Source organism: Nematolebias whitei, chromosome 15 (assembly GCF_014905685.2).
Source record: "Nematolebias whitei isolate Nwh7 chromosome 15, NemWhi1, whole genome shotgun sequence".
NCBI classification, from domain to species: domain Eukaryota; kingdom Metazoa; phylum Chordata; class Actinopteri; order Cyprinodontiformes; family Rivulidae; genus Nematolebias; species Nematolebias whitei.
This window is the reverse complement of record NC_056512.1, coordinates 1436528-1452843: the sequence shown is the minus strand read 5'-3', so window position 1 is coordinate 1452843 and position 16316 is coordinate 1436528. Positions and strand designations below refer to the sequence as shown.

Below are 16316 nucleotides of genomic sequence, written 5' to 3'. Positions count from 1 at the left end.
CACCCGTCCGCAGGCGTTCTGGGTCACCCGTCCACAGGCGTTCTGGGCCACCTGTCCAAAGGTGTTCTGGGTCACCCATCCATAGGCGTTCTGGGTCACCCTTCCACAAGTGTTCTGGGCCACCTGTCCATAGGCATTCTGGGTCACTCATCCGCAGGCGTTCTGGGTCACTCGTCCGCAGGCGTTCTGGGTCACTCGTCCGCAGGCATTCTGGGCCAACGTCCGCAGACATTCTGGTTCACCCGTCCACAGGCGTTCTGAGCCACCCGTCCACAGGCGTTCTGGGCCACCGTCCACAGGCGTTCTGGGCCACCCGTCCACAGGCGTTCTGGGCCACCGTCCACAGGCATTCTGCGCCACCCGTCCACAGGCGTTCTGGGTCACCCGTCCACAGGCATTCTGGGTCATCCGTCCACAGGCGTTCTGAGTCACTCGTCCACAGGCGTTCTGGGTCACCCGTCCACAGGCGTTCTGGGTCACCCGTCCACAAACGTTCTGGGGCACTTGTCCACAGGTGTTCTGGGCCACCCGTCCACAAACGTTCTGGGGCACCCGTCCACAGGTATTCTGGGCCACCGTCCACATGCGTTCTGGGCCACCGTCCACATGCATTCTGGGCCACCTGTCCACAGGCGTTCACAAGCGTTCTGGGACACCTGCCCACAAGTGTCCTGGGTCATCCCTCCACAAGTGTTCTGGGCCACCCATCTACAGGCATTCTTGGCTGCGCATCCACAGGCATTTTGACCCATTCCTCATGATCAAACTGTTCCAGCAGATAAATTACCTTATAGGAAAGAAAAATTGTTGTTTTCGAAGTCCGGCACCAGAATGTGAGGCGTTCAACCAGGAAAATGTTTCTCAAGAAGGAGTATACTGATAAGCCAAACAACAACTTCTTATATGTTGTGCTTGTATAAAGATCCTTATGTAAGTAGGGAGGTATAAAAGAGAGGTCAGAGTAAGTCATTGGGGGATTTTTATTTCGATCTTGGTGGTGTTCAGAGTTCCACAGTATTTCACAATAAACCCCTACTTTGCTCTCAACACAAGTGTCAAATTGTTTTATTTAATGATTGAAGTTCAATGTAGAAACCACTACACAGCTGTGTCAGGTTTTAAGGCTCCTTCTCCAGATGTTTTTGGCTCCTTCCACAGATGTTCAACAGGATTTAGATTAGGGCTGAAAAGGCCAGTTCAAAACTGTCCAATGTTTAGTTTTGATCCATTCTTGAGTGTTTTGGGTCTTTATCCTGTTGGAGGACTTAATAACCTACAAGTCAGACTAGAATGGGTGGATTCTATGGATGGGTGACCCAGAACACCTTTGGACAGATGGCCCAGAACGCCTGTGGACGGGTGATCCAGAACGCCTGTAGACGGTGGCCCAGAAAGCCTGTGGATGAGAGACCCAGAACGCCTGTGGATGGGTGACCCAGAGCGCCTGTGGACGGGTGACCCAGAACGCCTGTAGACAGGTGGCCCAGAACACCTGTGGACAGTGGCCCAGAACGCCTGTGGACAGGTGACCCAGAACGCCTGCGGACGGGTGACCCAGAACGCCTGTGGACAGTGGCCCAGAATGCCTGTGGACTAGATTTAGAGGAACTGATCCTCATCCTGGCCGTGTCACACTCGGCTGCGAACAGCTCTAGTGAAAGTTGTAGATCACGACCTGATGAAGCCAATAGGACCATATCATCTGCAAAAAGCAGAGACGCGATGCTAAGGTTACCAAAATGGATTCCCTCAACACCTTGGCTGCACTTAGAAATTCTGTCCATAAAAGTCATGAACATAATAGGTGACAAAGGGCAACCTTGGCGGAGTCCAGCTCTCACCGGGAACAAGCCCGACTTATTGCCAGCAATGCAGACCAGCTCTGACACCGGCCATACAAGGACCTAACAGCCCATATCAAAGAGACTGGTACCCCATATTTTCGGAGTACCTCCCACAGGGTTCACCAAGGGACCCAGTTTGAATGCCTTCTCCAAGTCCACAAAGCACATGTAGACTGGTTGGGCAAACCCCCACACACCCTCCAGGACTTTGCTAAGGATGTAGAGCTGGTCCAGTGTTCCAAGACCAGGACGAAAACTGCACAGCTCCTCCTGAATCCGAAGTTTGACTATCTGATGGACCTTCCTCTCCAGAACCCCCGAACAGACCTTACCAGGGAGGCTTAAAAGCATGATCCCCCTGTAGTTGGAACACACTCTACAGTCCCCCTTTTTGAATAGGTGGACCACCACCCCGGTCTGCCAATCCAGGGAAACTGCCCCTGATGTCCACAAAATATTGCAGTCGTGTAAGCCAACAAAACCCTACAACATCCAGAGCCTTAAGGAAATCCGGGCGAATCTCATCCACCCCTGGGGTCCTGCCACCAAGGCACTTTTTAACCACCTCAGCACCAGAGATTGGAGAGCCCGACCCAAATTCCTTAGGCTCCACTTCCTCAGTGGAAGACGTGCTGGTGGGATTGAGGAGGTCTTCGAAGTACTCTGCCCACCGACCTACGACATACAGAGTTGAAGTCAGCAGCACAGCACACAACCTCCACTATAAACAGTTTTGGTAGTGTACCTCTCCCCCAATCCCCAACAATCTGGAAATCACAATGTATGATTTTTAAAATAATTTATTTGTGCGTTACTGCGGCAAATAAGTATTTGAACACCAGTGAAAATCAATGTTAATATTTTGTACTGTAGTGAACTAGGCCTCGACCTCAACCTGTCTCTGAAGACCTTCATGGGACAGGAAATGTTATTTCATTGATTTGAATCCAGAAATACAAATTAGCTCATCCAAAGACTGTTAATTGTATCCTGAATTAATCAATTGAAAGAACACTCTTCTTTTTATGTTATCATTACTATTTTACAATATCTTGATAATCAAAAGTGTGTTTAGTTCATATCATTTCTAATGTTGAAAGTAAACTACTCATTTAAATCAACTGTGAAACAGTATTAATGATTTTTTAAACCTCATTAGACTTAGAAATCAAGATAAATGTCTATTTACAAAGTAATTATGCATTTTGATCTTCTGTCTGAATGAGAAGTCAGTGATGTCGGTCAAAAGTCAGAGACAGTCAGAAAAGAAGTTATTAGAACGAACTGTATCGTTTTTAAACCTAGCAGACGGTAAATAACTGCCACTGGCATCTACGTTCCTCTCACTTCTTCATAACATTTCTCTGTCTGTACTAAACGTTCCTAAACATTCCTGAACCCTCTCTTGACTTTTAATAACCCTCTGACATCACTAGAACCACCCCCTGTTGGTTGTTTCAATCAATCAGGAAGTACTAAGTGACCGGAAGTGAGGACTCTCTTAAAAGTCGACACTTCCTGGAACTATTCAGTCTTCTTCAGTCTTCTGAGGCTTGGAACAGTCGTGGACTGGAGAATTCATGGAGTCTGTGAGTATTCCACTTCAGAGTGGGAACTCTGACGGAGTCACAGCGCCTTGCTGTGAACCGACCTGGGCGTAACGCCTACAACCTCGAAGGGAGCTGGTCCTGTTTGTTGAACGGAGTAAATCGACACGACTTCTGACAATGACCAGCCGCTCTAACCGGAGACGCTGGAAAGGTAGCGTTGAAATGGACCCGGTACCGGAGCCGATTCATCTTCTGCGAAGGTAACGAGTCGTTGCGCGCTAAGTGTACCGGAGGTTTGAGCTGGTGTTGAAAGAAGCGTGCTAATTCTGGTCAACAAAAACCTACATCTTTCCTTCATTCCTTCCTTTAAACTCTTCAATTTTGCCAGTAATCCATCTAGATGCCTTCAGAAATGTCCTTTTGTCTTATTAGTAAAGTGTGCTAAGTTTTTATTAATCAGAACAAGATCAGCGAATCTTGTGTACATGTTTTGATGTTAAATTTTGATTCTGTTAAATAAATGACCGCAATTTTTCTGATGGGTCAAACAAAATAACGTCTCATGTCACTGATTAAACAATACTCACAGTTATCTCGGTCACATGGCATTAATTTAACTCGAAAAAGAAAGAACCCGTTGTAAATAATTAATTAGTAGTGAAGGTACAGCAAAGCTGTCTGTTGACATACTACTACATTCAGTGGCCCGTATGTCCACAGCAAAGGCTGACCCCCACTTTCACTCCAGTACAGTAGCCTTTCTTTGCAATTACAGAGGTCAAACGTTTCCTGTAGTTTTTCACCAGGTTTGCACACACTGCAGTAGGGATTTTGGCCCATTCCTCCACACACATCTTCTATAGATCAGCCAGGTCTCTGGGCTGTTGATGAAAAACACGGAGTTTGAGCTCCCTCCAAAGATTTTCTATAGGGTTTAGGTCTGGAAACTGGCTAGGCCACTCCAGAACCTTGATATGCTTCTTATGGAGCCACTCCTTGGTTATCCTGGCTGTGTGCTTCGGGTCATTGTCATGTTGGAAGACCTAGCTATGACCCATCTTCAATGCTCTAACTGAGGCGAGTGGAATTAAGACCAAAAAGTTATATTTTGGTCTTATCTGACCAAATAACTTTCTCCCATGACTCCTCTGGATCATCCAAATGGTCATGGGCAAACTTAAAAGATGGGCCTGGACGTGTGCTGATTTAAGCAGGGGAACCTTCCATGCCATGCATGATTTTAAACTATGACGTCTTAGTGTATTACCCACAGTAACCCTGGAAACATGGGTGCCATCTCTCTTGAGGTCATTGACCAGTTCCTCATGTGTAGTTTTGGGCTGATTCCTCACCTTTCTTAGAATCTCTTATACGCCACAAGGTGAAATCTTACATGGAGCCCCAGTCCGAGGGAGATTGACAGTCATGTTTTGCTTCTTCCATTTTCTAATAATTGCTCTAACAGTGTTTTGGACACTCGAGTGAAGAGAGGGGCAGAGCTGTCCACTGATCACTACCTGGTGGTGAGTTGGCTACGATGGTGGGGGAGGATGCGGTCAGACCTGGCAGACCTAAACGTATTGTAAGGGCTTGCTGGGAATGTCTGGCAGAGTCTCCTGTGAGACGGAGCTTTAACTCCCACCTCCGGGAGAACTTAGAACATGTTCCAAGGGAGGTGGGAGACATCGAGTCCGAGTGGGCCATGTTCCGTGCCTCTATTGTCGAGGCGGCTTACCAGAGCTGCGGCTGCAAGGTTGTCGGTGCATGTCACGGCGGCAACCCTCGAACCCGGTGGTGGACACCGGTGGTGAGGGATGCTGTCAGGCTGAAGAAGGAGTCCTATCTGGCCTTTTTGGCCTGTGGGACCCTGAAGCAGCTTGATGGGTACCAGCAGTCCAAGCGACATGCGGCTCAGGTGGTCGCTGAGGCAAAAACTCGGGCATGGGAGGAGTTCGGAGAGGACATGGAGAATGACTTCAGCATGGCTTCGAGGCGATTCTGGTCCACCATGCGGCGTCTCGGGGGGGGGGGGGGGGGGTACACCACCAACACTGTTTATAGTGGGAGTGATGTGCTGCTGACCTCATCTCGGGATGTCGTGTGCCGGTGGGCAGAATACTTTGAAGACCTCCTCAATCCCACCGGCACGTCTTCCACTGAGGAAGCGGAGCCTGAGGACTCTGGGTCGGACCCTCCAATCTCTGGTCGGGCCCTCCAATCTCTGGTGCTGAGGTCACCGAGGTGGTTAAAAAGCTCCTCGGTGGCAGGGCCCCAGGGGTGGATGAGAGTCGCCCAGAGTTCCTTAAGGCTCTGGATGTTGTAGGGTTGTGTTGGCTTACACGACTCTGCAATATTGAGTGGACATCAGGGGAAGTTCCCCTGGATTGGCAGACCGGGGTGGTGGTCCCCCTATTCAAAAAGGGGGACCGTAGAGTGTGTTCCAACTACAGGGGAATTACGCTCTTAAGCTTCCCTGGTAAGGTCTATTCGGGGGTTCTGGAGAGGAGGGTCCATCGGATAGTCGAACCTCGGATTCAGGAGGAGCAGTGCGGTTTTCGTCTTGGTCGTGGAATATTGGACCAGCTCTACACCCTCAGCAGGGTCTTGAGGGTGCGTGGGAGTTTGCTCAACCGGTCTACATGTGCTTTGTGGACTTGGAAAAGGCGTTCGACCGCGTCCCTCAAGGAACCCTGTGGGGGGTACTCTGGGAGTATGGGGTACCGGGCCCTTTGATATGGGCTGTTAGGTCCCTGTATGACTGGTGTCAGAGCCTGGTCCGTATCGCTGGCAGTAAGTCGGGCTTGTTCCCGGTGAGAGTTGGACTCCGCCAAGGATGCCCATTGTTACAGATTCTGTTCATAACTTTTATGGACAGAATTTCTAGGCGCAGCCAAGATGTTGAGGGGATCAGTTTTGGTGGCCTTAGGATTGCGTCTCTGCTTTTTGCAGATGATGTGATCCTGTTGGCTTCATCAGATCGTGATCTACAGCTTTCGCTGGAGTGGTTCGCAGCAGAGTGTGATGTGGCCGGGATGACGATCAGTTCCTCCAAATCCAAGGCCATGGTCTTGAGCCAGAAAAGGGTAGAGTGCCCTCTCCGGGTCAGGGAGGGGGTCCTGCCACAAGCGAAGGAGTACAAGTTTCTTGTGGTCTTGTTCACGAATGAGGGAAAAATGGAACGCGAGATCAATACGAGGATAGGTGCAGCGTCTGCAGTGAAGCAGGCGCTGTACAGGTCTGTCGTGGTGAAGAGAGAGAGCTGAGTCAAAAGGCAAAGCTCTCAATTTACCGATCGATCTACGTTCCCACCCTCATCTATGGTCATGAGCTTTCGGTTGTGACCCAAAGAACAAGATCTCGGATACAAGCGGCCAAAATTAGTTTTCTCCGCAGGGTGTCTGGGCTCTCCCTTAGAGATAGGGTGAGAAGCTCGATCATCCGAGAGCGACTCAGAGTAGAGCCGCTGCTTCTCCACGTCAAGAGGAGCCAGTTGAGGTGGCTTGGGCATGTGTTTAGGATGCCTCCTGGACGCCTCCCTGGTGAGGTGTTCCGGACACGTCCCAACGGAATGAGACCCAGAGGAAGACCCAGGACACGCTGGAGGGACTATGTTTCTCGGCTGGCCTGGGAACACCTCGGAATTCCCCCAGAGGAGCTGAACCAAGTGGCTGGGGAGAGGGAAGTCTGGGCCTCCCTACTTAGGCTGCTACCCCCGCGACCCGACTGTGGATAGGCGGAAGAAAGGATGGATGGATGGATGCGCCAACAGTTGATCTTTTTCCACCAAGCTGCTTGGCAATTGCCCAGTAGCCCTTTCCAGCATTGTGGAGGTCTACAATTTTGTCTCTGGTGTCTTTGGACAGCTCTTTGGTCAGCCATATTAATAGTTTGGAGTCTTACTGATTGCGTGGGTTGGACAGGCGTCTTTATGCAGCTAATAACCTCAAACAAGTGCTTCTAATTTAGAATAAGTGGAGTGGAGGTGGACTTTTTAGCGGCGGACTAACAGGTCTTTGAGGGCCAGAATTGTTGCTGACTGGCAGGTGTTCAAATATTTATTTGCAGAAGTAACACACAAATAAATTGTTTTTAAAAATCATACATTGTGATTTCCAATTTTTTAAAAATAGATTATGTCTCTCACAGTGGACATGCACCTAAGATGAAAATTTCAAACCCTTCCATGATTTCTAAGTGGGAGAACTTGCAAAGTCGCAGGGTGTTCAAATACTTATTTTCCTCACTGTAAGTCAATCATCAAACTGCGGCCTAGGGTGTCCTGTTGCCAAGAGCATATATGGACACCCTTATGCTTGAACATGGTGTTCATTATAGACAATCCATGACAAGCACAGAAGTCCAATATCAGAACACCACTCGAGTTCAGATCAGGGGGGCCATTCCTCCCAACCACACCCCTCCAGGTCTCACTGTCATTGCCCACGTGAGTGATGAAATCCCCCAGCAGAACAAGGGGATCCTCAAGAGGCGCACTCTACGGTACCCCCTCTAAGGACTCCAAAAAGGGTGGGTAATCTGAACTTCCGTTTGGCGCCTAAGCACAAACAACAGTCAGAACCCGTCCCCCCACACGTAGGTGGAGGGAGGCTACCCTCTCGTTCACCGGGGTGAACCCCAACATACAGGCACCAAGATAGGGGGCAATAAGTATGCCCACTCCTGCTTGGCTTCTCTCACCAGGGACAATGCCAGAGTGGAAGAGTGTCCAACCCTTCTCAAGGAAACTGGTTCCAGAGCCAGAGCCATGTGTCAAAGTGAGTCTGACTTTCTAGCCGAAACCTCTAAACCTCACACAACAGCTCAGGCTCCTTTCCCACCAGAGAGGTGACATTCCACGTCTCAATAGCCAGTTTCTGTAGCCGAGGATCAGACCGCCAAGGTCCCCGCCCTCGGCCACCACCGATCCCACATTGCACCCGACTCCTTTGGCCCCTCCCACAGGTGGTGAGCCCATGGGAAGGGGGATCCACTTCTCCTCTTCGGGCTGAGCCTGGCCGGGCTCCATGGGTAAAAGTCCGGCCACTAAGCATTCGCCAGCGTGCCCCACATCCAGGCTGGAGCCCGGCTCCAGAGTGGGGCCCTAGTGACCCACGTCCGGGCAAGGGAACATTGGTTCCATTCATTTTAAGCTTCATAGGGGTCTTTGGGCTGCACTTTGTCTGGTCCCTCTCCTGTGAGGTTTGAGGATCACAGCAACATGACATTAACAGGAAAACATCATCTGCAAATAGCAGAAATGAAATTCTGAGGCCATTAAACAGAACTCACTCCACCCCCTGACGGCACCGAGAAATTCTTTCCATAAAAGGTTATTAACAGAATCTGTGACAACGGGCAGTTCTGGTGGAATCCAAATCCCACCATGTAGGGGTCTTGACTTACTGCCGGCAATCAGAACCAAACTCTGCACCGCTTGTACAAGAACTGAATGGCCCATAGCAATGGGCCCCCAATCACAGATAAGCGTCATTGTGACACTGGGTGGAACCATGTGATGCCTAAAAACTGATAATGAAATAATTATTTTACTTTTGTTGTTGTCATTTTGGTATTCAGCTGATGTGTAGAGGTGAACTCCCTCATGAGAGACCGGTTCCATTTTTACCTTGACATGGATCTGATTGCGCAGCACAGCAGCACGAAGGATCATAGCCTTTGCTCGTCTCTGGAACTCTTTTCCCATGTGGAGAGATTTCTCAAATGTGGTGCTCCTCTGATCCACATCCCTTGCATATAAAATCTGTAGGCACAACATACTGTTTTACAAATCTTTAAACAGAAGATAAGCTCCTGTCGACTTTCCTTCAGTTTTTTTTATACCTTGCTGTGGGAGTCGATTCGTGCATTGACGAGACCCTCCAGAATCAGCTGGGTGAGCTCATCTTCCAGAGCTGATACTGTGGTGTTGAAAGCCTGAGCCATCTTAGTCATGTCAGCTGATACATATGGGCTGAAATACTAAACACACAACAATTAAACTGTAACACAACAAGGAAAAGAGCATGTGTGAACTGTTTTATGATACATGTCAAATTATCATTCATGAAAATGAGTCGAACCCCAGTCAGGGACCTTTCTGGGTGGAGTTTACATGCTTCTTTGTGGGGTTTCTTCAGGTGCTCTGGTTTCTTTACACCGATCAAAAACATTATATTTAAACTAATTGGTAAATCTAAATTGCCCGTAGGTTTGAGTGAGAGTGTAAATGGTTGTTTGTCATAAATCTAGTACTCCCTACCTCCTTGTGCATGTGTGTTTTTTTTCCAAATTTGTGTATTCTGCTTCTTTTTTGATTATTTCATGTCTTTTTTTCCTGTATAATTAGAACATGATGACCAAGGATGATGACCAAGATGGCGCCATGTACGGTCGCCCTGGCATTCTGGTGCGCTCTGTTTTTTTCTGTTTTGGTGCATTAATCATGTGTCTGTATGCTCCTACACACGCGAGGAGCTTCTAAACATCAGAATTACAACCCATGAGGACATTACTCCAGTTTTTTTAGTGCCTGCTGCAGAACTTGTGCACTTTTTGGCCAAAAGAGCGAGAATTCGCAGGAGGGGCAGAAGAGCCAGAGCGCTCGTGCGTCTCCGGAGGCACGGTACACGCACGCCTTTACTTGGGATATTCCTCTCCAACGTCCGTTCCCGCTACAATAAAATGGACGAGATAGCGCTGCTGATGAGAAGGAACAGTGATTTTTCCTCCTCCTGTGTGCTGTGCTTCACGGAGACATGGCTCAACGAGCAGACCCCGGACTCCGTGCTCCATCTCGAGGGATTCCAGCTCCTCGGCGGTGACAGACAGCGGGAACTTTCCGGAAGAAAGACAAAAGGCGGAGGAGTCTCTTTCTTTATCAACAATGCCTGGTGCTCCGAGGTGACAGTGATCTCCCAGCACTGCTCTCCTTCTCTGGAATATTTCTTCATAAACTGCAAACCGTTTTACTCTCCACGTGAGTTCACTTCATTCACTCTGGCCGCTGTTTACATCCCACCGTGCGCGGACGTGCACAAGGCTGAGCGAGCGCTCGCGGACCAGATTACGAGTGTAGAGCGGACTTTTCCGGACTCCCTTGTTATTATCCTTGGAGATTTTAACAAAGCAAACCTCAGGCATGAACTACTTAAATATAAACAGTTTATTAAATGCCCGACCAGAGAAAGGAACACGCTGGATCACTGTTACACCACAGTGAGCGGTGCTTATCGTGCTGTGCCTCGTGCTGCCCTGGGTCTCTCAGATCATGAGATGATTCACCTCATACCTGCATACAGACAGAGACTGAAGCTCTAAAAACCTGTGGTGAGGACATCCAAAAAGTGGACCAGTGAAGCTGTGGAAGAGCTACGCACGTGTTTGGACACCACAGACTGGGACCTGTTCAGGGCTTCTACAGACAGTCTAGACGAATACACAAACACTGTGACGTCATATACACATTTCTGTGAGGACAGCATCATCCCATCACGCTCCAGAGTCATTTTCAATAATGATAAACCTTGGTTCACATCCAAACTAAGACAGCTTCGTCAGCAGAAGGAGGCTGCTTTCAGAGAGGGGGACAGAGACAACTACAGACGTGCGAAGTACGGATTTAGCAGGGAGGTGTCGAAGGCTAAATCCAGGTACAACACACGGCTGGAACAACAATTCTCTGCAAACGACTCTGCCTCTGTCTGGAGGGGCTGAAAGAGATAACTAACTACAAGCCCAGAGCACCTCATTCTAAAGACAATCTCAAACTGGCAAACGATCTGAACGACATCTATTCACGCTTTGAAGTCATGGACTCACATTCCTCCATCCTCCACACCAACCCCAGCCCAACTGGTTTAACGAGTTTGGACTGCCCCCGACAACCCCCTGCTATCTCTGTACAAGAGGATGAAGTAAGGAGGCTTTTTAAAAGGCTGAATACACATAAGGCTGCAGGCCCAGACCTTGTGTCACCCTCCACGCTGAGACATTGTGCTGGAGAGTTGGCTTCGGTCTTCACAGGGATCTTCAACTCTTCTCTGGAGTCATGCCACGTCCCAGCCTGTTTCAAGTCCTCCATCATCATCCCTGTCCCCAAGAAGCCATGTGTCACAGGACTAAATGACTACAGACCTGTAGCTCTCACGTCTTTAGTCATGAAAACCTTTGAACGCTTGGTTTCATCTCACCTCAAGTCCATCACCAACCCCCTCCTGGACCCCCTGCAGTTTGCGTACAGGGCCAACAGGTCTGTAGATAAACCTGGCTCTTCATTTCATCCTGCAGCACCTGGACTCCCCAGGAACCTACGCCAGGATCCTGTTCGTGGACTTCAGCTCCGCATTTAACACCATCCTCCCTGCTCTGCTCCAAGACAAGCTCTCCCTGCTCCATGTCCCTGACTCCACCTGCAGGTGGATCACAGACTTCCTGACAGACCGGAGTCAGTGCGTGCGGCTGGGGAGAGCTGTCTCGGACACTCGGACTGTAAGCACAGGATCTCCACAGGGCTGTGTGCTTTCCCCCCTGCTTTTCTCCCTGTACACCAACTGCTGCACCTCCAGCCATGACTCTGTGAAACTTATTAAGTTTGCAGATGACACCACCCTCATCGGGCTCATCTCGGACGGTGATGAGACTGCATACAGGAGGGAGGTGGACCGGCTGGTGACCTGGTGCAGCAGCAACAACCTGGAACTCAATGCCCGGAAGACAGTGGAGATGATTGTGAATTTCAGGAAAGCCACAGCCCCTCTGCCCCCCCCCCCCACACCTGTAATGATACCCCCATCACCACTGCAAACTCTTATCAGTTCCTTGGCACCACCATCACCCAGGACCTCAAGTGGGAGCCGACCATCAGCTCCTTCATCAAGAAGGCCAAGCAGAGACTGTACATCCTGCGACAGCTGAAGATGGCCAAGCTGATGGTGCAGTTCTACACGGCCATCATCGAGTCCATCCTCAGCTCCTCCATCACGGTGTGGTACGCCGGGGCCACTGCCAGGGACAGACTCAGACTGCAGTGCGTTGTGCGCTCAGCTGAGAAGGTGATCGGCTGCAGCCTTCTATCCCTCCACGACCTGTACGTCTCCAGGACTGTGAGGCGAGCAGGTCGGATCACAGCTGACCCTGCTCACCCTGCACATGGTCTGTTCGAACCACTCCCCTCAGGCAGGAGGCTTCGATCCATACGGACCAGAACCTCCCACCATAAGAACAGTTTCTTCCCCTCTGCTGTTGGACTCCTGAACACTCATAATGTTCCCTCATAATTTCTGCTTTGGTCACATTACATCTGTATTATAATTGAATACTCCATCTGTACTATTTTCCAAGTTTTTTTTATTGTTTTCTATTGTATGGGTGTACACATGTTTATGTTATGTTTTTATTTTTACTTTATTTGTGGGTGTACACAGGTCTTATGTCTTATGTAATGTTCTCATTTTTACTTTATTTTACTTTATTACTATTCGCACCTTATGTCGAAGCAAATTCCTAGTTTGTGAACCTAGTTCATTGACATGGCAATAATAAACTGATTCTGAACATGCTGGATGCCTATTCAATTCAATTCAATTCAATTCAGTTTATTTATATAGCACCAAATCACAACAAAGATGTCTCAGGGTACTTTACAGGAACATCCACATACATAAAAGCCAATTAGTAAAGTTCTCTATCTAGTATATATACCATAGCAATTTATTTATCTCCAGCTTCCCGCGTGCCCGGACCAGGTAACCAGCGCGAGTTGTCAGCCGTTGCGCAGCTCGGACCCACCTGGAGGGGCTGTTATTGAAAACCTGCGGCCATTAGCGCGCGCTAACTCCACCGCTGCTGGCTCTACTTTGAACAATATCCGGATGTGTTTGGTCAACGCAAGATCTGTTACCAACAAAACTTTTATCCTCAGGGACTACTTTCAACAGTATGATCAGGACATTTTCTGCATCACAGACTTGGATGTCTCTGGGAGAGTCCAGCGCCTTGACGGATTTACTGCCACCGAACTGTCTGTGTTTTAACGCCCCGCGGCCATCAGGCCGGCGCGGTGGTGGATTATTAACAATATTCAAAGCAACTTTTGACTGTAAACAACTGCCCATCCCAGTTTCCCGCGCCAGCTTTGAGCTGAGCATCTTTGAGCTGAGCATCTTTGAGCTGAGCATCTTTGAACTCGGCCACTCGCCTCCGACGTTATTTGCACTTGTCTACCGCCCACCTCGGTCCAAGGATTTCATAAATGAGTTTTCGGACTTCTTGGCTGAAATCACACCAAAATATGAGCATGTTTACATTATTGGTGACTTTAATTTGCACGTGTGCTGTCCTGAGAAGCCCTTGGTTAAGGACTTTTTAGACTTATTGGACTCATTTAATTTAACTCAGCATGTAAACGGGCCCACCCAAGAGCGTGGACATACACTGGACCTTGTTTTAACTCATGATATGACTGTTAATAATCTTGTTATTGGTGATAATGTTTTTTCAGACCACATGCCAGTCCGGTTTGAGTTCACCCTCACCCATCTAACTCATAAGCCATGCATTCCTGCACGTCGCACCCGGACCATTAACCACTTCACTGCCACACGTTTCACTGATGTTTATAACTCTGAAATGATAATTCAGGCCCCAGTGTTTCTCACCACCACTGAGGAGCTGACATCCCAGTTCAACTCTGTCTGCTTAAAGACTCTGGATCATGTTGCACCTGTTAAAACCAAAAAAATCAAAACTCACAGCAGAACCTTGACTGAGTGACGTCACCAAGGCCGTTAGGCAGCAATGTAGGAGGGCGGAACGAAAGTGGAGGAAAGACAGGCTTCAGGTCTCTTTCCAGATACTTAAAGAGAGTTGGCGCTGTTATCAGAAAACAGTAAAAGCTGCTAAATCAAAATTCTTCTCTGATATAATTACCTCAAACTCTCACAACCCACGTGTCCTCTTCTCCACCCTAAACTCTGTTCTCCACCTCACTGAACCATCACCTCTGGAAGCCTCGACTGAGCTGTGCGACAACTTCCTACATTACTTTGTGGAAAAAATTGCGACCACCAGGGCTCTCATTTCCCCTCCAACTCATGACCCATCCATCCCACCTCAATATGTAGCTCCTTTTGACCATTTTGAACCCATCACTCTATCTTCTCTAGAGCAGGTCATGTGCAGCTTGAAACATTCTGGTTCCCCCTTTGATGTGGTCCCCCCTCGACTACTAAAGGAAGTTTTTCCTACTCTAGGCCCGTCCATTCTTGCCATAGTAAACAGTAGTTTATCCACTGGCGTGGTGCCAAAAACCTTTAAAAATGCTGCTGTCCAGCCTCTCCTGAAAAAAACCAAACATTGACCCCTCAGTCGTTTCCAACTTCCGGCCTGTCTCCAAACTCCCATTTTTTTCTAAAGTACTGGAAAAAAGTACGCCATCTTTGAGCTTTTCCAATCTGGCTTTAAACCTCTCCACAGCACTGAAACTGCCCTGCTGAAGGTCTTTAACGACATCTTCAGATTCACAGATACCGGTGATTCTGTGCTGCTTGTCCTGTTGGACCTCACAGCTGCCTTTGACACCATCGATCATGAGATCCTCATTGCTAGGTTGGAGCAGTGGGTTGGCGTCACAGGATCAGCCCTCAATTGGTTCAGATCTTACCTCACTGACAGATCCTTTTGTGTCTCCATCAAGGATTTTAGTTCCACAGAGGCAGAGCTTAAATGGGGGGTTCCGCAGGGGGTCTATACTGGGTCCCCTCCTATTCTCTTTATACCTGCTGCCGCTTGGTGCTATTTTCCGGAAACACAACATGCCCTTCCACTTCTATGTTGATGACTGTCAAATTTACTTCCCCCTAAGAAACAATGGTACATGCTCTATTCAACCGCTGCTCAACTGCCTGGCTGACATCAGGGACTGGATGGCTTTGAATTTCTTAAGTTTCAATGAAAAGAAGTCTGAAGTCATGTTGTTCCCTCCCAACGACACGATCACAAACCACTGCATCGACCTCTCCGCTCTAACCCTGTCAGAAAAACAAAGAGTCACTAATCTGGGCGTGATAATGGACCCTTCCCTGAAGCTTAACAATCATGTAAACATGATCGTTAAATCATGCTTCTTCCAACTGAGGCGGCTGTCTAAACTGAAGCCCATATTGTCCAAAAAGAACCTGGAGACAGTAATACATGCATTCATTACATCTAGGCTTGATTCCTACAATTCGCTCCTGTTTGGTATCAGTCAGACCTCCATTGCACGACTACAACTGGTCCAGAATGCAGCAGCCCGATTTTTAACCAGTACAGGCAAAAGAGAGCACATTACACCAGTTTTGGCCTCACTGCACTGGTTACCGGTTCACTTTCGAATCCAGTTCAAAATACTCATGTATGTCTACAAATCACTGCACAGTCCCCCCCCCAATCTCTCTGATTTGCTACAACCGTCCCACCACGCTCCCTGAGGTCAGCGGACCAGTTGCTCCTCACAGTTCCAGGAACTTGTCTTAAGCGCAGAGGTGACAGGGCCTTCTCTGTAGCAGGACCAAGACTCTGGAACGAGTTACCTCTGTCAGACAGGCCCCCTCCCTCTCGGTTTTTCAAGTCCCGTTTAAAAACTCACTACTATTCAATAGCTTTCAACACAAGATGATCTGTGTTTTGATCCTGTATGCTCCACACTGGTTTGTCGTCATTATCTGCATCGTTTTTTGTCTATATTCTGATTGGCCTCATTTTGTATTTTGCTTTGTGTGTTACCTGTTGTTTTGTCTGTACAGCACTTTGGTTGGCCTTGTTGCTGTTTTAAGTGCTTTATAAATAAAGTGGTATGGTATTTATAGAGCACTTAAAGCCGCAACAAGGCCAACCAAAGAGCTGTACAAAGGAAAACGAACATGCACACACACACACACACATA

The 16316-nt window shown here is 48.5% G+C and overlaps 1 protein-coding gene across 1 annotated transcript in view; it reads right to left on the bottom strand.

Annotated features, from left to right (window-relative positions):
* LOC119421928 (COP9 signalosome complex subunit 1) overlaps nucleotides 1-16316 on the bottom strand; it is a 116860-nt gene that overhangs the window by 1834 nt on the left and 98710 nt on the right. Inside the window, exons 9-10 of the mRNA XM_037689292.1 lie at nucleotides 9236-9373; nucleotides 9021-9155 (exon numbers count right to left, since the gene is read on the bottom strand). Coding sequence (XP_037545220.1) covers nucleotides 9021-9155; nucleotides 9236-9373 — 273 coding nt within the window. The remainder of the gene's footprint in view (nucleotides 1-9020; nucleotides 9156-9235; nucleotides 9374-16316) is intronic.